This window comes from Vanellus vanellus, assembly GCF_965231255.1.
Source record: "Vanellus vanellus genome assembly, chromosome: 1".
Lineage (NCBI taxonomy): Eukaryota > Metazoa > Chordata > Aves > Charadriiformes > Charadriidae > Vanellus > Vanellus vanellus.
Window position 1 is genome coordinate 25,836,708 of NC_138905.1, and position 23,449 is coordinate 25,860,156.

The window sequence follows — 23,449 nt, forward strand, 5'->3', positions numbered from 1 at the left end:
ACTACTGCAGAACTTTCCCAGCTATACAGATGTTATCTAGAGAGCAAGAGCACGCATTCAGATAGTTATCAAAAATCCAATTCTAATAGCAAACGAAAAATTGGTAAATAAAGGCTGGACTTTTATCAAAGCTGACTAAACCACTATGTACATGATTCCCTTCATTTTCAATGGAGATTGTGTAGCTACATCGCGTAGGGCATCTGGTGACTTTTGCTAATCGGAAACTAACTGGAAACAGTTCCCATGTGCGTGCACACTGTATCACAAGAGGAAAGGCTGCCACTCTGAAGAGTTTAGGAAAAACCCAAAGAGCAGAGGTTTCAACTACGACGACCATTTGCCCAATGTCATACCAGAGCTCCTGAGGGCTCCACAAACTGAGGCAGAGAGCATGGTCCAAAAGAGGCCCTTCCTCTTATGAAGCACTGCTGAGAACGAGAGGGTTTAAACCTGGTCTGAGGATCACCCGGAGCCCGCAGAGCCTTCACTAACCCAGACAGGGTGGGGAGAAGGCATGAGAAACACTCTCTCTCTCAAGCATCTCAAAAGGAACAGGCTAAAACAATGGTCGTCGAGTTTTTCTGAACACCGGATTTGTGATGCACAGTGTACTGAAACTGCTCTCATTAAAAGTGGCCACTCCGAGGGCAGAATTCTTCCCGGAAAAGGGCCCATCTAATGCTTCCGCATGACTCACGCCTCACTTTAGCTATTAACACGAAGATTAATTGATCTGGAGGTGACTGCGGTGAATTTCATCTTAATTAAACTGGCTTACTCAGAGTAATTCTTGAAAATGAAAGTGTTAGCTTATGCTTTATGTGAGTCAATTTTATTTCATGTCTTCATGGTGAAGATAACTTTTCTTTCATAAATTCACAAGCAGGAGCTCCAAGAAATCCCCTTTTGCCTCAAGATCTATAAAGCAGATCACAAAACCAATTTGAAGTTATAGTTGTAACCATCAAGTTGCTTTGAACAAATCTTTCTCATTATATATCTACATTCTCATATCTCTGTTGTTTAATATTTGCAATATTAAAATATTAAATACGAAAATATTTGCAACATTTGCAACAGTTAATTCAGATGTAAATAATTAGTAAAAGTAAGTATGCAAATAAACATTAAGATTAGAAATGAATGGAAGTTTTTTTCATATTTTAAAATTATATCAAGGGTTGGGACAGCATCTATAAAACTTTTTTATAGAGCGATGTACACCCATAGTAATCATACAGATTACATGGGACAGATTTTTCCCTGAGTTTTCCTCATCCAATGCTTTCAGACGTACTGCTGTGGAAGTGGCAAAATAAAAGAACACAAAGTACTTTTAATAACTTTGTGTCCATTTCAGATAGGAAGGAGTCCAAAGAAACAGTTTTTTTGAAACACACAAAATACTCATTTTTGGTATTTTGTTTTTATTTATAAACTTCTTCCTCTTTTTATTTTATTTTTTTTTTAATCTAAAACGTCCTTGAAACACTTCATTTGACCTGAAATAATCTTCCTCAATTTTGAATGTTTTTGGAAAACTAAAGAAAAATCCTTAGGTAGACCTGAAGCTATTACAAATTTTCAGAACTGCCTGAAATTTGGGGTGAAAAAAAAAAAAAAAGTGTTTATACAGTTCTGCTATACTGATTATTTAATTCTCCTTTTTACAATGCTTTATTTGAAAACAAGAAAACTCAGTATAAGAATATACTTATATATATATAATCTGCTTTAATGCAACATTAAGGAGACATATTTAAATGTTCAAATGACAGAAACCCCAAAACACCATTTTTATAGTTACGCTAACCTGTTCATATTTTATACAGATGTATCTTTACATTGTTATGCCTCCCAGGTATCCTTGCATTGTATTTTCTAATTTCTTTAACAAAAAGAAATCAATTTCTTTAACATTTAACAAATTCTAATTTCTTTAACAAAAAGAAATTAGCGGTGTGTCTGTGTTAAAAGGCACAAGAATATCAGACCTTTACTGAGAACTGCTAAATGTAGCGTTTATCGCACCAAATTTCCTTGTCCGAGAATACAAATCTCTGAGAAATTTCTGCCGATATACTGGAAGGCCAAATGAGTTTTCCAGTACGCCGCTCCAAACCAAGGCCCTCACCCTTCCTTCTGCTGACACGAACGCAAAGCCACTGCTTTGCAGGACTTGAGCAGAAATACGCCTGGGATGCCGTGACCACCGCGGTGGCTGCATCTGCCCCGCTGGCCGGCTGCCGACTGCCAAAGGCCCCACCGCCCTCTGGCTGGGTTTGCTCCCCGGCAGCCTTTGCTCGCAGCCCCGCCGCCCCCCTCTCCCTCCCTGCCTCTGCATCCACCCGTCCTTCCAAAGGGAGTCACGGCACACAGCAAGAAGGTACACAACTCATCCTTACAGCGGGGATACGGCAGCGCTAGTAGGGCGGTTTATCCTACGGGTATTACCTACACCGGATTTTGTTTAGCAATGTCTGTTTTCAGAGGTTTTAAAGCTGTGATGGCAGCACTGCACTGACTCGATTTGTTGAACTATTGTTTAAGAATGATAACACTACGCTGCTTATCGGTCATTCCGTGGGGGGGGGGAGGGGGTAGATGAAATCTCATCTCAGTAAATTCTTCAAGCACAAACCTAGCAAATTCTGGAAAGGAAGTGGAGGAATATAATATCTAAGAGGTAGATAAAGGATAAAGAGAAAAGTGAAATGTCAGACAGAACCTTGTCGTGGACTTCTTAGAAAACTGAAGAGAAACAGGAAAATTCTGGTAGATATTAGCACAAGACTCCAAAAATGCATTCTTAACACTCTGTGTTTGAAAGACAAGTTAAATGTTTATTGAAAATACCTATGTACTATACCTGAACCTGCACTGCCTCCTTTAGACAAAAATGCACTATCACCAGCCTATTACCACTATTAGTTCCTAATTCACGTGGTAGAGATTTTCAAGAATCATATTCTTTCTCGCTGTTAAGGAATGTGGTTCCCTTGAAAAGAAAAACTGACCTGTTTTCCCAAGTACATCACAACACTGCTTAGCGCTTTGCTGTAACTAAACAGACTTAATGAAGTGTAAAACTGAACTTACAAAATCCGTAAATATGCAACAAGAATCCAGGCCCTTAGATAAAAAATGGTTTCTTGCCTGATCAGAAAGTCTTTGATTTTTTCCTATGATTAATTACTGGGTTCTTAATTGAAAGCACAGCTCTCGCTCACTTTGATAAGAACTGTGTTTGAAGCTAAAACTTCCACAGAATTTAAGGAATTATTAAGGACAAGATCAAGCTTCATGCTACAGTTTCAAATTATTTCATATTTACCAGCAGGCGGAAGAAGTAAATCTGGCTGTGAAATCAGTAAGATTGGTTTGTTAGGCCTTTTGATTTTTTGCGAGGCAGCATTAAGAAGCAAGGGAATTCCATCACCGCAAGTCCTTTGAAATCAAACTCCAAGTAATCATAAGAAATCAAATTTCAAAATCAATTGGTACAGACTCATAAGTCATATATTGGGTTTGTATTACTTGTTTACTCTTTGGCTGTGTGGATTAATTTTTGGGAGGATACTTGAACCATAGAGAAATAATACCAAACATGGTTTTATTTCCCTACATTATACTGCTAAAAGATACACTTGTGAGATTTGAAATCAGGTAGGTGTTTTTCAGAATATTCTTAGAGTTAAAAAAATTTAACATGCAGTCTTTCACAGGTAACGTTTACAAGGAATGGAGAATTACATCATGTAAAATATCAGTAGCAAAGAACATGCTGAAGGTTAACTGCAGCGATTTTGAAATTTCATTTTAGCATATTTCGATAGTCGTGCATTTTAACTGGTTTGCAAACAAACTACTTCTTCAAATACAGATTTTCAGCTAAAAGTGATCACTAAGCTCAAAAGACCACTTACCTGGGTCTTCTAAAGGCATATCAACAATGACTTGGTCACTGTATTTTCCATATAGACCATTAGAGCAAACAGCAACTATCTGAAGAACATAACTTGTATTGGGCAGCAGATTATTTAGAATAGCCCCCTAAAAGAAAAACCATGTTTAATCATTTACTTGCAAGTAAGTATCAAATATTTGGAAATGTTAATTTTTTCATAGCACATTTTTCATACGAACCATAAAGCTCCTTTCTTCTAGGACTCTAATGTATGCTTTTTATATTTTATTATCACAAATGTTTTTAAGTAAACTTAAAAAAAAATCTTGTGAATTTTTACATGGAGGATACCAAACTATATAATTATTTAATGCTGAACACTAGCTTAGGTAATTAGTTTAGATAACATTATCTCTGATATACTAAATTCCGAGTCTTTAAAGAGGGTAAAAGATCACATTAGTAAAGTACCATGAAGCTCTAATTAGTAACTTAATATTTATAGCAGTAAGATTGCACTGAATCTTATTAGTTGCTTGTGTAGGTCATTCTTTGCACACCAGTAAGCAATGAAGTACAGATCACTATTAATTCACTAAGGGTTTTATGGCTAAGGAGCTCTGAGATTGACATGGTCATAAACATTTGGGGATAGCATAGGCAAATCAAAACAGCAGTCTCTGAAAGCCTTCCCTCTTCTGGGCAAGAGAGGCTTCTTTGTTTATTTTTTTTTAATTGTCTTTGTGGCTTCACAGCCAAAAAATTAAGTACAGCTTCTGTGAGCTGCAGCCAAAGGAGGAGTTTTTTACTGAATCAGCTCCCAGCTACTGTTTAATCCCCTAAGATAACTAACAGAGAGCGTCCTGCTATCACCCCTTTGTATGAAACTTGAAGAGTTTACAGTTACCAAGTCCTGATACCCATCTGTCAGAAACTCATGCTTAGTCTGGTCTTCTCCATCCAACTGTTGATAAAAGACAGCAAATCTCTCAATTGTGGTATCGTATACAACTCGAGGTCTTTCCCATGTAACGAGAAGACTAGTATAATTCTTTGGATCAGATTGGACATTTTCAGGCTCTGAGCTGCAAACTGAAAGAAAGAAAAAAGGAAAGAACATGATATTTATTAAATGGTACAAATGACTCTACTGAGATCTTGAGCCATCTCTGAGAAAAGTCTTTCATGTGCCTTATTTTTACCTTTCCGCCAAAATATCTGAGATGCCATGCACTATAAACAGAACCACTATTTTAACACTAGATTTTCAAAAGCAACTTAATTTGAGGACTGAGTCCCCTTCCCCCTCTTTTTTTTTATACCATATTTTGTGAAATATTAATATCCAGTTCCCAAGAAATAAAATATAAAATACAAAACATAAATATTCATACGTATGTCCTGGGGATGAAAAAAGTCTCTATTTCTCTGTCTTTATGGATCTAGCAGAATAGCATTAGAAGAGCTGCACAGTCTCTCACCAGCTATAATAGACCTCGAGCTATAATAGACTGTTTTTTAAAGGTTAAAGGTAAACCTATCACACTTGAATTTCCTCTCAAGGATGTCTGAATCTTTTTATAGCACCTAAAGACGAGACAAAAGGCAAATAGGAAGAGACTAAGAAATTATTGATTAGCAGGTAGTGATTTCACATTGTTATATTTTAAGGCACCATCTAGATGCCTGCTGAAGAAGCCTGCTCAGGCTGTTGCAGTCCTGGGCCAGGCTCACGCACACCTTTTTCGTGAGCCTGGAACCCGCACCCCAGAAGAAGCCTGGTCAGGCAGCTACTCTTGCAGCTCTTCTGGCCTTTCCCCTACAATACTCTTTTCATCTTATTCAAGTAAGCTGAACATTTTGATACTTTTCTAGACATAGAGATGTACTGACTACCAGCGTGCTAGAAATTTACTGAGGCTCTGCTGCCATTTGGTTTTTAAATTGCCCAAGTACCTGTGTGTATCTTAAAAATAAAATACAAGGTCAAATGCAGATTAACTTGCATGAAAAAATTACATTAGCAGAAAACGTAAATTATTTAGCTGAAGCTCGCTGAAAAATGACCAGTAAGTTGTGATGCACAAAAAAAACAACGCAACATCATATACAGCTGCATCATTCATGGCTGGTTTGGGTTTGGGCTGAGACCCCACGCTCCTTTCTTGCTCTCATCATCCCCTCTGCTGGTGCAGGGACTGTGTCTTCTGACACAACACTGAAGAATGGAGATGACTGTCAAAAGTGGTCACTAATTTTTTGGTTCCCAATTTCCCAACTTGAGAGCACTGCTACCAGATTTGTTCTGATGCCTCAGAATGAGAGCCAGGCGTCCCTGACATTTCCTGTTATAAATCCCTCTTTTTATCTCTTTGAAACTGCAGAGTTTTTGCACTTCGGTCAAAATGCTCGGAGTGGCTATCTGCCCCTGCCCTAGCTTTTGGGAAGTTCTCTTCTTGTATACTGAATTTCCTTTCATATGTGCTTTCATATGTACTGAAAAGGCATCTTAATCATTCTGTTGTTTCACTTATTACCTCATTTCTATTGCTTTATTTTACCTATTAGACTTGTAAAAACCACTGGTGAGAGTACATGAAATTTACTTCGAATTTTTCAAGAATTTAAGTAAATCTTACATATTAAAATGAGGTGGATATATTTTTATTAAAAAACTTTTAGCTTGACTTTTGCACAAGTAATTACATCATACTTCCCTATTTGGAATAAATAAGGAAACGTTTTTCAAATCTCGGGATTCTGTTTAAAACAAACTTTGAGTATCTAGCAAAAGCCAGCAAAACCAACTACCTAGCTAATTAAGACAAGTATAGATTCTTTGGAGTTCTCTTAAAAGAAGCAAACACCATGATACTACAACTCTTTTGGTGGACAATACTGCATTTTTGAAAGAAAGGCAAAAAATGATTTCGATTAACTTTGCAATTTGCCACTTAAACACAGGAGGGCACTCAAACCCCAATATTTTGAAAACCTCAGTTCTGTACGCAGGTGGGAAGTTTTGAGCGGCTCTGGCCTGAGCTAGTCAATGGAAAATAAGCAACAAATTTTTTTTTTTCTTTTCTTTTTTTTTTTGTGTGTGTGAGCTAATGGTAGAGGCAGTAATGGTCTGTGTAATTTAGTTGAATTCTGTAGCTTGCCAGGCTTTGAATCTACTGTGCTATGTATCTGACACAACACTTTATTCATTTTACTGAATTATTTTAACTGACATAAAGGAGGAGCAAATGAAAAAAAAAAATCTCAAGTCGTGTACATTCCATTCCGTTCCTAAAACTTGTCATTCCACCCCATTTCCACCAGATGGCAAACAGAAATCGTTAGACCAGCAAAGATGCTTCCCTTCTCAGTTCTGAGCATTAAGGCAGATGACTTAAACTCTGGTTATTTTTTTTAATGAAACAAAACATTCTCCAGCTATTTCTTTTCGAAGGTATTTAAAATAACTTTCCAAATGCTTTTTCATAGTTTAAGTACCAAGCTTCTCCCTGTCCATACTCTTCTCTACTCTGCTTTTTCCTCCCTTCCTCTTTTTTGTCTGTGAGTCAACTTGGTTCTGAGATCTCTGACTGTATTCAGACTAACTGAGCAATATTGTAAAACTTTTAAAGGCGGAAGATCAATGTCTCCAATATTATTTCTTTCAGTATCACTCTGTTTGCTTTCCAGATGGTTCTTCCAACTACTTTTTTTTTTTTCAAGAAAAGCATTATCTTCTCCTTTTGTTCTCTTTTTTATGCTTGGTCCTTTTCAACTCACCAGTGATCAACAATATTCCATTACAGTCATCTGCATAATATTTCACACTGCTTCCTTCCCAAGCTGTTGTCTCTTACCCTTCTTCTGATGCCTCTTCATCATCCTGCCTGCGCTGTTTCCTTCCCTTTCCCACCAGTCTTAGTAACAGAGAGGTACTCTGCTCCCACCTTTTCCCATTTTCCCTCTTCAGAGACTGTGAAAAGTGAGGCGATCACATATCATCTTACCTAATTAAAGACTTCTGCTCTGATACAGACTTTGAAAATCTGGAAAAAGAGACTTCAAGAAAGGGAGTTCTATAATCTGTTACTAGTCTAAAGTCACAGGTATTCAACTGGATTACAAATCTGAAGCAGCAAAATCCAATTCACAGGAAGTTGGAGACCTATTCGAGCCCCTGCTGGGTTTGAATTCAGGTCTCTGCTTTCCCCAGGTGAGTATTTAGATGCTGGTTTTGCATATCAGATCATGATAATGCACCTATCTTTGCTCATTCTTCTGTGGAATAAAATGCTACCCACATAACTTAGAAGTTTTCAATCTAAACTGAATTGCATCATTGGGGAGCACTAAGGTACCTTAAGCCAAATCATTGTCAGAAACTACCTGAGCTGTGGTTTTGACAAAAAGACCTTTTTAAGTTGCTCAAATTTAGCCTATTCAGACACATACATTATAAATTTATGCCTGGATTTAAGGTTCTCTGAGCTTGGCACAGTTGGAATAAAACTAAGCGTAGCTCTGAGGCAGCACTGGATAAGTCAGGAATTTTTCTCCACATTTGTTGCTTTCTTCCACTTTTAGGTGAATCTGGGTTTGTGATTTTTATCTTTTAAATCCATATTTTCAATTGTGGAAGCCATGAAATCACTTCATTTAGGTTAAGACATTCAAGGGCTTTTCAGTTCCTTGTCACAGTCTGTGGCGAAAAGTAGTTCTTCAACATTCCCACTCTACTCTCTCTCTCTCTCTCTGATGGAGGTGGAGCAGCACAGCAGACGTGTGCTGGCTTGACCTCAGCTGGCCACCAGGTGCCCACCCAGCTGCTCTCTCACCCCCCCTCCTCAGCAGGACGGGGAAGAAAATGAGATGAAAAAGCTCATGGGTCAAGATAAAGACACAGATTGCTCACCAATCGCCATCATGGGCAAAACAGACTTGATTTGAGGAAAAGAATTTATCGCCAATTAAAATAGAGTAAAATAGTGACAAACAGAAACAAAACTAAAGCCACCTTCTCCTCTCCTTTCTCTTCTTCCCAGGCTCATCTCCGCCTCCCCACCAAAGCAGCGAGAGGGGGATGGGGAACGGGGGCTGTGGTCAGCTCATAACACTTTGCCTCTGCTGCTCCTTCCTCCTCATGCTGTTCTGCACCAGCATGGGGTCCCACCCACGGGACACAGTCCTTCATGAACTTCTCCAGCGTGGGTCCTTTCCATGGGGTGCAGTCCTTCAGGAAAAGACTGCTACGGTGTGGATCCCCCAAAGGGTCACAGATCCTGCCAGAAAACACGCTCCTGCACGGGCTCCTCTCCACAGGCCATAGCTCCTGCCAGAAGCCTGCTCCTGTGCAGGCTCTCCATGGGCTGCAGCAGGACAACCTACTTCACCATGGTCTTCTCCACAGCCTTCATGGGAATCTCTGCTTCGGTGCCTGGAGCACCTCCTCCTCCCCCTCCTTATTCTCTGACCTTGGTGTCACAGGGCTGTTTCTCACACATTTTTTCCCCTCCTCCTCTGCCTGTGTAGCGATTTTGCCCCTTCCTAAATCTCTTTTCCCTGAGGCACCGCTATGGTGGCCAAGGGCTCAGCCGTGCCCTGGGGTGGGTGGGTTGGATACAGCTGTAACTGGCTGTGTCCGGCATGGAGCAGCCCCGACCTCTCCTCACAGCGGCCGCCCCACAGCCCCCGCTGCCACTGCCTGGGCACCAACAGCTGGCACGGTGTGCCAGTATAAAGCATCCTGCACAAGAGGAAATGTCTTGAGAATCTGAGAATGGTTGTAGCCAATTTATGTCACCTGTGGTACATGAAATGGTAAAGGCTTGAGTCCTTACCCCTGGTCCTGCAAGAGAATTTAACTAAAATAACTGCTGAACTTTACATAATTATATCATGCTTGACCAATCTGATTGCCTTCTATGATGGTATGACTGGATGGGTGGATGAGGGGAGAGCAGTGGACATTATCTACTTTGACTTCAGCAAGGCTTTTGACACAGTGTCCCATAACATCCTCACGGGTCAGCTTAGGAAGTGTGGACTAGACGAGTGGACAGTGAGGTGGATTTAGAACTGGCTGAATGGCAGAGCTCAGAGGGTTGTGGTCAGTGGTGCAAAGTCCAGTTGGAGGCCTGTAACTAGCAGTGTTCCCCAGGGGTCAGTACTGGGTCCGGTCTTGTTCAAGATATTCCTCAGTGACCTGGACGAGGGGACAGAGTATACCCTCAGCAAGTTTACTGATGACACAAAACTGGGAGGAGTGGCTGACACACTAGAAGGCTGTGCCACCATACAGCGAGACCTGGACAGGCTGAACAGTTGGGCAGAGAGGAACCTTATGAAATTCAACAAGGGCAAGTGTAGGGTCCTGCACCTGGGGAGGAATAACCCCATGCACCGATACAGGCTAGGGGCTGACCTGCTGGAGAGCAGCTCTGCAGAGAGAGATCTGGGAGTCCTGGCTGACAACAAGTTGACCATGAGGCAGCAATGTGCCCTTGTGGCCAAGAGGGCCAATGGTTTCCTGGGGTGCATTAAAAAGCACGTGGCCAGCAGATCGAGGGAGGTTATCCTCCCTCTCTACTCTTCTCTGGTGAGACCACATCTGGAGTACTTTGTCCAGTTCTGGGCTTCCCAGTTCAAGAAGGACAGGGAGCTGCTGGAGAGAGTTCAGTGGAGGGCTACAACGATGATCAAGGGAGTGAAGCATCTCTCTTATGAGGAAAGGCTGACAGACCTGTGTCTGTTTAGCCTACAGAAGAGAAGACTAAGAGGGGATCTCATCAATGCTTATAAATATCTAAAGGGAGGGTGTCAAGAGGATGGGGCCAGACTCTTTTCAGTGGTGCCCAGCAACAGGACAAGGGGCAACAGGCACAAGATGGAACACAGAAAAATAAAGGAAAAACTTCTTTATTTTGAGGGTGACAGAGCACTGGAACAGGTTGCCCAGAGAGGCTGTGGAGTCTCCTTCTCTGGAGATACTCAAAACCCACCTGGATGCATTCCTGTCCAACCTGCTCCATGTAAACTTGCTTTGGCAGGGGGATTGGACTAGATGATCTCCGAAGGTCCCTTCCAACCCCCACCATTCCGTGATTCTGTGTATTTTTCTTGGGAAAACAGGTTGACAATTTTTTTTTTACCAATATACATTGTCAGGCTTGAATTGTAAGAACCCATTGTTTTTTATACCCTTCCTAAATCCAGGAAGATTAACAAGGGTGGCGTTTCTGCCCTTACTCACAGGGCACTACTAGAAAAGCGGTGCAGGTGGGAAGTTATGTAACGGGCCCAGCAGCTACCATGAGCGTTCTCAGGTTTATAGGAATAAACAATGATTTCTATTATAAATGGATTTTCATGCCAGCTGAGGTTGGTGGAGATAGAGCATTACAATTTCAAAAAGCTTTTTGAATTGAATCCTCAAGAATGGCTGTAAGGTTTAGCTATTTTAATCTTCTTAAATATATACATGTATATATGCGTATATACATATCACAGAGGAAAAATGACATGTATCAGCAGGCAGGCCTGGGGAACGAAGTATCTCCCGTGTCCTCAGCAGGGCTTGTACACTAAGAATGTTGAGGCTGTCATTGTGTGAAAATTTCTCACGATATATTGCTGGATTTAGTTTATCATTGAATAGAAAGATCCTTTTAGCCCTTCTAAGGAAACTTAGCTCTATTTAAGAAATGCCACGTATTAATAACAGCAATAAATCAAGCACTTAATCCTACTGACTAATGAGCGTCTACACTGAATCCAACAGGAGAAAATTGGGATTCTAGATTTCACAACACAAAATAATTTTTCAGCTAGCTACTTGACTAAGACTCACTCTTGTCATTTCTCTTCATCATCTAAAGGGATTTCAAAGATTATTTTTTTCTCTGTTGACTACAAGAACTTTACAATATTAAATATGAAATACTTAAGCCTATTTACTCTTTGGGACTAGGGCATTCATGTTATAGTTTTTACATCTCAACATTTAAGTTTAATGATTCCTACGGATTTTTATTTAGCTCCTCTTAAAATGAAGGTGAAAATATAAATCCTCCTCTAATGTTCTAATTTAAACAAATCCTGTAATTGCATTTGTGTGCATATACACATGCGTGTGTACATAAATACGTATATATGTGTGTACATGATGGTTTTGCATTTAAATAGTGCACATAAATATTAATAGAAGTCTGAGGCACATATAGAGGAAGACTTGAACTTTCAGTGATCCCTTTCTGTCCCTCCTCGTTTATGGCCAAACCAGAATTTTTAACCTATAATTTGTTACTTTAAATACCTAGTTTGGAATAAATACTACATGTGTTCATTGCCACAGTAATGTGAGTGCAGGACACTTTTGTCTTACACTCGGTAGACTGAAACCTATTTGTTCGGTATTATACAAGTCTGCACACACAGAAATTTTGGATGGTCTGTACAACAGATTTTATCATTACATGAAGCAGAAGGATGTTCTAATTTTAAATGGTATAACTCAATGCAGAAGAGGATCCTAATATCTTTAGGCTGGACATTCTTTCCCAATCTGTACAGATACCAAACTCACAGATAAGACAGAAAATTCACAGAATCTCTCTTTGATATAGTGCAGATAATGGGACTGGTTGGAAGCAACCTCCTACGCAGTTTTAACACACACATTGCTTTGGACAGCACGTGGAAAGCGCCTTCAGGTGTCAGCATATGGAGTGGACAGAAGGAAGCAGGGGTCTCTCTTAAACAGTATTATCCAGCTTTTCTGCTTGTCAGTCTCTATGGAAAACTAGACTAGGATGGCATAGCTGAAAGAAGCTTCCTTCTACTGCAGTGACTGAGCTGAGGGGTCAAGGCCAAGGTCATGGCTGCAGTGCAACCAACTGGTAGGCAAGGGGATTGCAGGTAGCAGAAGAAGCCCCGATCTCTGTCTTCAAAGGTCCTTTGCCTATGACATTTCTTCACCATAGATTGACTCCTATTTAAAAAGGACTTATAAAATTCATTTCCTTCTGATAACATGGACATGAGAAAAGGTGGTCTGTATTACAGTGACCTGTAGGGTCCCAGAGACCTTCATTACAGAATCACAGAACCACAGAATCACAGAATGGTCAGGGTTGGAAGGGACCTCTGGAGATCTTCTAGTCCAACACCCCCGCCAGAGCAGGGTCACCTACAGCAGGTTTCACAGGACGGTGTCCAGGCGGGTTTTGAATGTCTCCAGAGTGGGAGACTCCACCACCTCTCTGGGCAGCCTGTGCCAGTGCTCTGCCACCCTCAAAGTAAAGAAGTTCCTCCTCATGTTTAGATGGAACTTCCTATGTTCAAGTTTGTGCCCGTTACCTCTTGTCCTGTCACTGGGCACCACTGAAAAAAGTCTGTTCCCATCCTTCTGGCACCCTCCCAGATAAGTATTGATAAGTATTGATAAGATCCCCCCTCAGTCTTCTTTTCTCTAGACTAAAAAGACCTAAGTCCCTCAGCCTTTCCGCGTAAGAAAGATGCTCCAATCCCCCAATCATCTTTGTAGCCCTTTGCTGGACTTTAAATGGAAGGATCTGGGGAAGGATGATCTTTCTTTAAGTTAGGCCAAGTCAACAATGTCCATTGTAAGTCTTTCTGAAACAGAAATGTATTCCATTGCTATAATATGCTCGATTGCTGCGGCTTAATTCCACACTCCTTCTCCAAGCTCCAAAATTTCAAGTGCTACTTAGTACCTAAACAAAAAAAAAACCACTGCCAGAACAGATATTTCTTAGCTTAGACCAATGCAAAAAACCTCATATCCTGGGCACACATCTGAGGAGTTCATGACAAGCTGAGGTCAAAAGAGAAGCATCACTGACTGGTTACAGAAATGAAGCAGTAAAGCTATTCTGCGCAGCGCTGTGGCTAAACAGCATGATGTACTTGTGCAGGGGACGCAGCCCTTTGGCAGTTCTGAATGATGAACACCCCCTAGCTTGTATGCAAGTTTCATACAAAGGATCCTTCCAGTAGGAAAAAAAATATCTACCCAACCGAGGTGAATTAAAATGAAACCACACTTTTTTCTAATCTGGAGGACACCTACACCACGTGCTTCAGTCACCTGTCTACGTCTAATTAAGCATAGTTCAGTGCAACTGAGTTTAAGAAACTACAGGTTTCCACACCCAGGTAGCAACATAATGCCCCCAAATTAGATGTTTCCTATATATCCTTCTGTGCTTGCAAGTATAGATTATCAACTTCCATATTTAGTGCTAGATCTTGTTTCCTATTACATAATGTACTGTTTTGGTCATATAACCTTCACAAACTTCCCTGAGGTTTTAGGTAAAACAGAGAACAGAATCTGGCTTCTGGGATTCTCTCCAGCTACCACTTTCTCAACAGACTTCGTGAAATGAATTTGGTGACCTCACTTCTCTGTGTTGGAAAAGCATCCACATTACACAAGAAAGAACCAAATGGCTTTGTAAAACAAAATCCTCTTGCAGCCCCTGAAAGGGCAGCTTTGTTTAAGCCTGAAACAAATTAAAAGGGCAGTGCAAGAAAGCTTGAACTGACGTGATCTTCACTGAACGTTTGGTCAAGACAAGCATTTAATTTTCCACTCCATTTAATCTGACATGTTTTATGATTGCTAGCTTTTTTTTTCTCTGAAGTAATAAATTTATGAGTGATAATACAGCGTGCTGCTTTCCACACAATTTAAAATGAGTTTCTTCATACTAGGATGAATCTTTTACTGAAAATTGTCTTTCAACCTGTGAAGAGAGGAATGACTATTCAGTAAATACCTGCTTCATGAATTTCTTCTTGTCCAGTGTAAGAGGAAAACACTTGCCCAAAGAACTTATATTGCTGCTCTCGAAAGTTGTTTTGCAGGTAGTCCATCAGCATAACATAGCCAGACTGCTGCATTGTAAGGACTTCACAGAATACAGCTAACTAGAAGAGGCGAGGAAAAAAAGAAGTCAGAAGTCATAACAAATTAACCATATGCTGCTAACAGGCAAAAACTCTGGTGAAAAGATATTGGGTAGAGCCTCCCAGTTGAGTTCTCTCACTCACTTGAGTGGCACTGAACTTTGGTTCCTCTGTACCAGCAGCATATCTAATGGTTTACTCCACCTGTACTTCTCAACCACTCTGCTGTTGGAGCTATGATCAGCCCAGTCATCACCATTTAGCTGGGGGAATATAGAAAGAGTGCTTTGCACTCTTCTTTATCTGGGCTAGAAGTCCAGACAGCCTGCAGAGTTAGGAAGTGTGTTCTTACTCCCTTCTAAGGCAAGAAATGACTCAGAATCTAGTCCTGAACTAAAAAAGGGTAAAGATAACACTCTCAAGTAATACATATGATTTCTAATTTAATGCCTCAAACTAGATAAAAGAAAAGCCAGGTTGTTGGACTGGCAATGAATGCCATGAGGTTTTACCATATACATGGCAACTGCTTTTCTTTGGCATTATGTGCAATTGTTTGGTTTTAATACATTAAATGAATTACCTGGTTTTCAGAAATACTAATGGTATCTTTAAACACAATCCATTCAACTGTTTCAGAGCAGGGAGGAGTTGATAAAGACCCATTGTAAGTGTAATATTTGTCTGTTGCATTCGGCAAAAGGTTCAGCAAAATAAATGGTTCTAAGGCAGCCTGTTTTCCTGAAAAAACAAAACAAAACAAAACAAAAGGTTTTAGAGTCAGTTTGTTAAAATACTGGGGAAGCAATGAATAAATAGAAATCACACTCTCCAAAAGAGTTACCATTATAGGAACATGCTAATTTTGAGGCTATTCAAAATTCTATCTCCAGAGAAACTAGCATACAAATAAATTGTCAAGCCTTTTCTATTTAGTTTGAGTAAGTATTGTTCATTAACAACTTTGTTTACTTGGGAAGGTGTAATGAGCTACTCCAGTAATAAATAAGTAATCAGTACATTAGTTCACAAGAATATGTTCACCTGTAAGTTTACTCGTAAATGTCCAAGATGCCAAATCTTTGTCTCACATGTGAACTTCAAGGAAAAAATATGTTAAATCTCTGTTCTTGGTCTCATGACATGGCTTCAAACTCTCCTTGAATTTGGACAAGTTGTTGAGTTTCTTAACCTCTGCAGAAAATCTCTGCCTGGGGAACTGTTGCCATGTTAGACCTAAGAGTTGTATTACTCATGATGGCAGAAGCAGAATTTCTGTGGATCATGGGTTTTTAAAATGGTGATAATACAGTGAAAAACTGTAACGGTTTTACACAAAGCAGAGAAGGATGCAAAGACCTCCTCCAGGAGAGTATGACCACTCTGTTGAAAATAGTATCACGTCTTTCAGGTCAGCAGTTTACCTGATACCTTGTCAGCTGGGAGCATGCATGAGGAATTGCTGGAAGTTCATCCACAGAAAGCTAAGTTTGGGCTGGGATGGCAGTAGGGTCCAGCAACAGAAATTGGCAGAAATGGTACCAACTTCCTCGAGGCAGATTTTCTCAGTCTGTGACAGTTATCAATGTTGTGACAATTATCTGCCTTATTGTCTGGTGCATCCAAAATAATACTTGGTTTTTACATTCTGCAGTAATGTAGATCCTTATATACCTTATTTCAATCTAAAATTACTGATTTTAAATTTGTCCCTATTTGATAAGTATTCACTTATGAATATCTAATGAATTTTCAGACTGTGCATTAACTTGTGGCTTTACAGCAATGTTACTTCTTGAGCCCTGTACGGATTTCTGACCTGTCTGTCTTCGTAACTCCTTACAAATTTGATGAGGGAAGCAAATTATCTTAACAGTTTAGTACAAATCATTGATGCTTTTCTTCTGTACAGTGATTGTTCCACTGAGTTAAGGTTCAAGAGCTGTCTCCTCCCTTCTCTCTTATCCATGTGTCACGAAAGGGGAACATTTAGCAGTGTCAAGCAAAGCCCATCCTACTTTTTCTCCTGTCAACATGTTAATCAATCTTCAGACAGAAGCTATCATTGCTGTCTGGTATGTGTCAAGTTAATGCATTCTTCCTTCAGTAAAATTGAATGTCCAGTCCATTTTGTATAGATGCTTGGGGACATGAAACTTCTCATTTATAGTAAGAATCCCACCACACATTTTGCAACTTTGGATTTTAAAATTCCCTTTAACGTGACTGACAGCCTAGATTCTAAAATCAAACACCTACAAAGAATGATGAGAAACAGAGAGTTTGTGTGGAAGGAACGGGACTGCTCCTCTGCAGAGCTTGAGAACTCAGCAACTGGGATTCAAATAAGCACAATACAGATATGACTGACAAGGACAGATCATGTAGATTGCAGACAAGGACAGGTTGTGTGCTATTCACTTTTCTTCAGGAGGAACAACTTGATTTAGTCATGACCTGAATTTTCAGAGCTCATTTGCATTTTATTCAAGAAAACGATATTCTGCTCATTGTTGAAGTGCCATGTAGTGGCTGTATCTTGAATCTTGCTGCTGATAGTTTTACAGCTCCTTCCAAGGCTGTAGGACAGTATCTGCCTTGATGTATTACTCGTTCTCCTTTGTATTTCATAGAAGATGGCACACAAAGATAATGAATCTTAACTGCTCTCTATTTCCCCCTGCTCTGTCTTTGTAATTTTGTAAAGTTGCTCTCTTTTATATTTGTTGAATGGCGCTTGTTTTCTAGAGAAAAACAATCTCGATTTTAGTGTCATACTTTTGAAAGCTTTCAAAATAGTGGACTAATAGCTTTCTACACTTTCAACCTATGGATCCTAAGGGGCTTTACAAAGCTCAAGTATCATTACATATAGAAAAACTGTGACAAAGTTAGCCATTTACTTAAGATCATGGCAATGATGTAAGAAAATATCTGTATTCAAGACAGTACTAATTCACGTTTACTCTTCTGTGAAGCCATCGTGAAACTGAGTTAGAAAGAGCCCAGATCTGCTCATGCACCACCCTGAAGTCCGCGTGTTCTGATGTAAAACCACGAGGAATTCTAAAACACGAAAGTGTCGATATTTGGTTTTAATAATGCTAGTACAAATATAACATAATTGGATTATTTCAGATTTACACAGGAGCTACCGAAAAACAAATTCAGCTCCACTGAGTCTACCGAGTACTGATTTTCATACAGTCTCACACTTGTAAGACACATCTTGGATGGCTGCAACAGGGTTATTTGGCTTCCAACCACATATAAAAATCCAGAAATGTATGACTAAGAGAAGCCCACAGAATAAATCAGACATTTCTCTTGATTTAGCATTTAATGAGTTGTAAGTTCCTCAGGATCATTATGTTTATTCATTTGAACTTACCGCCGTTGTTACAAATATTCAGTCTTGGGGTAAATAAATCACAGAATCATAGAATATCTTGAGTTGGAAGGGACCCATAAGGATAGAATCACAGAATCATAGAATAGTTTGGGTTGGAAGGAACCTTTAAAGGTCAACTAGTCCAACCCCCCTGCAATGAGCAGGAACATCTTCAACTAGATCAGGTTGCTCAGAGCCCTGTCCAACCTGACCTTGAATGTTGCCAGGGATGGGGCATTTGCCACCTCTCTGGGCAACCTGTGCCAGTGTTTCACCACTCTCATTGTAAAGAGTTCCTCCCTTATATCTAGTCTAAATCAACCCTCTTTTAGTTAAAAGCCATTACCCCTTGTCCTATCACAACAGGCCCTGCTAAAAAGTTTGTCCTTATCTTTCTTATAAGCCCCCTTTAATTACTGAAAGAATACAATAAGATCTCCCTGGAGCCTTCCCTCCTCCAGACTAAACGACCCCAACTCTCTCAGCCTGTCCTCATAGGAGAGGTGCTTCAGCCCTCTGATCATTCTTGCAGCCGTCCTCTGGACCTGCTCCAACAGGTCCAAGTCTCTCCTGTGCTCTGGACTCCAGAGCTGGACACAGTACTCCAGGTGGGGTCTCACCAGAGTGGAGTAGAGGGGCAGAATCACCTCCCTTGACCTGCTGGCCATGCTTATTTTGGTGCAGCCCAGGATATGGTTGGCTTTCTGGGCTGAGAGTGCACATTGTCAGCTCATGTCCAGCTTTTCATCCACCAGTACCCCCAAGGCAGGCTCTCAATCCCTTCTTCCCCCAGCCTATTGATATCAGGGGTTGCCCTGACCCATGTGCAGGACCCTGCACTTGGCCTTGTTGAACCTCATGAAGTTCACATGGGCCCACTTCTCAAGCTTGTCCAGGTCTGGATGGCATTCCCTCCCTTAGGCGTGCCAACCGCACCACTCAGCTTGGTGTCATCTGCAAACTTGCTGAGGGTGCACTCAGTCACACTGTATATATCATTGATGAAGATATTGGACAGTACTGGTCCCAATATGGACCCCTGAGGGACACCACTTGTCACTGATCTCCATCTGGACATCGAGCTGTTGATCACTACCCTCTGGATGCAACCATCCAACCAATTCCACATCCAACAAACAGTCCACCCATCAAATCCATATCTCTCCAATTTAGAGAGAAGGATGTTGTTAAGGACCATGTCAAAGGCCTTACAGAAGTCCAGATAGATGACATTCGTAGCTCTTGTCCACTGATGTAGTCACTCCATCAGAGAAGAAGGCCACGAGGTTGGTCAGGCAGGACTTGGCCTTGGTGAAGCCATGCTGACTGTCTTCAATCATCTCCATGTGCCTTAGCATAGCTCCTAGGAGGATCTGTCACATGATCTTCCTAGGTACAGAGGCGAGGCTGACAGGTTGGTAGTTCCCAGGGTCCTCCTTTCTACCCTTTTTAAAAACGGGTGCAATGTTTCCCTTTTTCCAGTCACCAGGGACTTCACTTAACGCCATGACTTTTCAAATCTCATGGAGAGTATCTTGGCAACCACATCAGCCAATTCCCTCAGGACTCTGGGATGTACCTCATCAGGTCCCATAGAATTCTGTATGTTCAGGTTCCTCAGGTGGTCACAAACTTGATCTTCTCTTACAGTGGAAGGTACTTTGCTCCCCCAGTCCCTGCCTTGCGGTCCATCCACTCAAGAGGTGTGGGAAGAGAGGCTGCCAGGGAAGACTGAGGTGAAAAAGTTGCTGAGTACCTCAGCCTTCTCCTTGTTCATCATTTCCTCCAGTTTGCCAGTCTTGCTCATTGGGGGATTATGCTTTCTTGGACCTTCCTTTTCTGGCTGACATACCTGTAGAAGCCCTTCACATTATTCTTTGTGTCCCTTGCCAAGTTCAGCTCCAGCTGCATCTCAGCCTTCCTGACCCCATCCCTACACAACCGGACAGCATCCCTATACTCTTCCTGGGATACCTGTCCCTGCTTCCACTGCCTGTGCATTTCCTTCTTGCCCTTTAGTTTGACTAGCAGTTCTCGACTCATCCATGCTGGTCTCTTGCCTTCCTTCCCTGATTTCTTACACCTGGAGATGGAGAGCTCTTGGGCCCAGTGGAAAGCGTCCTTAAAGATCTGTCAGCTCTGTTCTGCTCCCTTGTCCCTGAGGGCAGTTTCACAGGGGGTCCTATTGACTAACTCCTTGAAGAGCTGGAAGTCTGCTTTCCTAAAATTCAGAGTCCTGATATTACTCTTTGCCTGACCCATGTCCCTCAGTATTGCAGTCTCCACCAGTGCCTGATCACTGCAGCCCAGGCTGCCTCCAACCTTGACATCACTGATGAGTTCACTTGCGTTGGTGACCAACAGGTCCAGTACCACATCCCCTCTGGTAGGGCTGTCTATTACCTGGCTTAAGAAGCTATCCTCAATGCACTCCAGGAGCCTCCTGGATTGCCTACAGCTTGCTTTGTGCTACTTTTCCAGCAGACGTTGAGTCCAACTCCCCGCTCCTCGCAAGACTACCTAAACCTGAACCATATGACTAGAGGCCATCCAGATGCTCCTTGAACTCTGACAGACTTGGTGCTGTGCTCCATGTTCTCCCTCCCTGAGGAGCCTGTTCCAGTGACTTACCACCCTTTCAGTGAAGAACCTTTTTCTAACGTCCAATCTGAACTTCCCCTGACACAGCTTCATTCCATTTCCCTGTGTCCTTTTGCTGGTCCCCAGAGAGAGATCAGCACCTCCACCTCTGCTGCGCCCCTGGAGAAAGTTGTAGACTGCGATGATGTCACCCCTCAGCCTTCTCTTCTCCAAGGTGAACAAGTCAAGTGACCTCAGCAGCTCCTCATAAGTCTTGTCCTTGGGACCTTTCACCATCTTGGTCGCCCTTCTCTGGACACCCTCTAATAGTTTGATGGCCCTTCTTACATTAAGGCACCCAAAACTACACACAGTACTTGAAGTGGAGCTGCACCAGTGCAGTGCAGAGTGGGACAATCGCCTCCCTCGCAGAGCTAGGTATGCTGTGCTTGATGCACCCCAGGACACAGCTGGCCCATTTGGCTGCAAGGGCACACTACTGACTCATATTCAACTTGCCATCAACCCAAACCCTCAGATCTCTTTCCGTGGGGCTGCTCTCCAGCCTCTTGCCTCCCAGCTAGTACGCATAACCAGGATTACCCTGTCCCAGGTGCAGAATCTGGCATTTGTTCATGTTAAATTTCATACGTTTGGTGATTGCCCAGCTCTTTAGTCTATACAGATGACTTTTGTTGTTTCTAACAAAGTAGCCACAGCTGAGCTCTAGAGAACCCAGCTCCCTGATGTCTTTAAGGTTTCATAATTACACTGAAATGGAATTTAGTGTAATCAGTAATCAATAAAACATAGACTTACCGAAACGACTAACACTATCTACTCCGTTAATGATTGGATTATAATCCGGATTATCTTCTAGTCCAATCTGTTAAAAAGAAATTGCATTTTTTTAACAGTTCAGGGTTAATGAAAAAAAATTGAAAGTTGCAGTTTACCACCAAAATTACAGATGACTTAAAACAGAGCAAGCATATTTTGCCCATTTGGTTTTCTGTAAGAATAAATTAGAAAGATATATGCAAATTTTTAACTCAGTGATCACACATTGGAACCAGTTAAATTCAGTTTGAACATCTGCCATGTTTCAAAGCTTGTTTAATGACACAAAGATATATTTTGTTTACCTCAAACAAAACTGATAAAGCTCTTAACTTTCCATTTCCTTTAATTGCCTCTTCGAAATTTTTAAACTGATCTGCATCATAGCAGTAGATTTGCATCTGAAAATAAAAATATGTTCAAATGTTATATATACCAAAAATTAAAAAAAATCAATCAGTGCAGTTATTTATATTCCCATTTCAAGAAAAAAATGCCCACGCAATAATTTAATTACAAATACATGGATTTTTTTCTCTATGTCACATGCCTGATCTGAAGATATAGAACGGAATTCGTCAGCTGTTAGCCACCTAAAAATGACCTCTCCTGGAAAACCACTGAGTATGCAGGACTTATCCTTTCAAGGAGCACAATGCTCTCCATGGATAATACGGTAAGCTAAGACAACTTGCTGATACTGGACATCTAACCTAAAGTACGCAGGTGAGATGAATCTTGAAATCAGTAGTAAAACAAGAGTAATAAGGCAGGATGTCATTACTGCATCTGCCTTGCAGTAGGTGTAGAGAAGCATTGGTTAATAAAAGATTATCAGGTATTTTGTGCCTGCATTTGACTGCTGTCATGGGCATTGGGTTTGTTGCACCCCTTCCTCTCTTTCTCTGGACACAGTTGGGAAATCTCCTCCAGTGACAGGTCACCAACATGAATGGGCGAGTGTCCTGCTCCTACTAGCTTTTCATTTGATGATGACAGAAGAGAATATTCCATCATCAGGACAGGTGGAGTGTGAGTGGGAATTTTTAAATGGCTAATGAGGTAAAGAAAATGACACTGCCCAGGGAAATCTCCCGGCTCACAGCTCTCCAGAGAGTATGGGAGAACCTCTGTTGTATTGTTTTGCTCTGACATAGAAGTCCAAAGTGCTTGGAGTGAGAAGCAGCACTGTTGCCTGCCACAACTACATCTTTTTAATTGCAAAATCATCACAATGCCCTGTTGAGGGTTGAAAGTTTGGTCTGCAGAGTGCCCTCCTGGATCTCAGTGAGAGCTACTCCTCTCCTCCACCCCATCCCCATGCTGCCGCAAGCAATTCTGCCAAACCAGCCAAAGGTACGCTGGCCTGGCTGCCCGTGAACGCAGCTGGGCCCAAAACCTGCTCTCACATGGCGGCTTTTGGCACACTACTGCCAGCTCTCTTTCCAGCCCAGCAACATGGGCCACGCTTTGGCTCAGTAAGGCCCAGCAGCTCCCATGGGCTCTCCGCAAAGCCCCAGCTTTGAAAAGTCCATTTACACTTTAAACAACTGACTGCTGTGGAATCTGGTGGGCCAACCTCATAGGAGCTTAACGGTTAGTGGGAGCTTGAACTCTGTTAGATTAGCAGAACCGACCTCTAATGTCATCTTAGAAGACGTGTGTAAAAAAGCAGTTTAGGCATTCTCAACATGCCACGGAATAACGCCTTATGCTGCCCTTCTAAAATGCATTATTTAAATATTATTAATTTGTATTCAAGTCAATGATTATATTTGCAAATAGACTTTAATCAAGTG

General features: G+C 41.3%; 1 protein-coding gene across 1 annotated transcript in view; it reads right to left on the reverse strand.

Moving 5' to 3' along the window:
• Positions 1–23,449, reverse strand: part of PTPRZ1 (protein tyrosine phosphatase receptor type Z1) — a gene marked incomplete at its 5' end in the record, with an annotated part of 151,248 nt that overhangs the window by 43,942 nt on the left and 83,857 nt on the right. The window contains 6 exons of the mRNA XM_082486705.1: positions 3,930–4,056; positions 4,818–5,002; positions 14,710–14,860; positions 15,423–15,580; positions 21,630–21,696; positions 21,956–22,051. Of these exons, the coding sequence (XP_082342831.1) occupies positions 3,930–4,056; positions 4,818–5,002; positions 14,710–14,860; positions 15,423–15,580; positions 21,630–21,696; positions 21,956–22,051 (784 nt within the window). The remainder of the gene's footprint in view (positions 1–3,929; positions 4,057–4,817; positions 5,003–14,709; positions 14,861–15,422; positions 15,581–21,629; positions 21,697–21,955; positions 22,052–23,449) is intronic.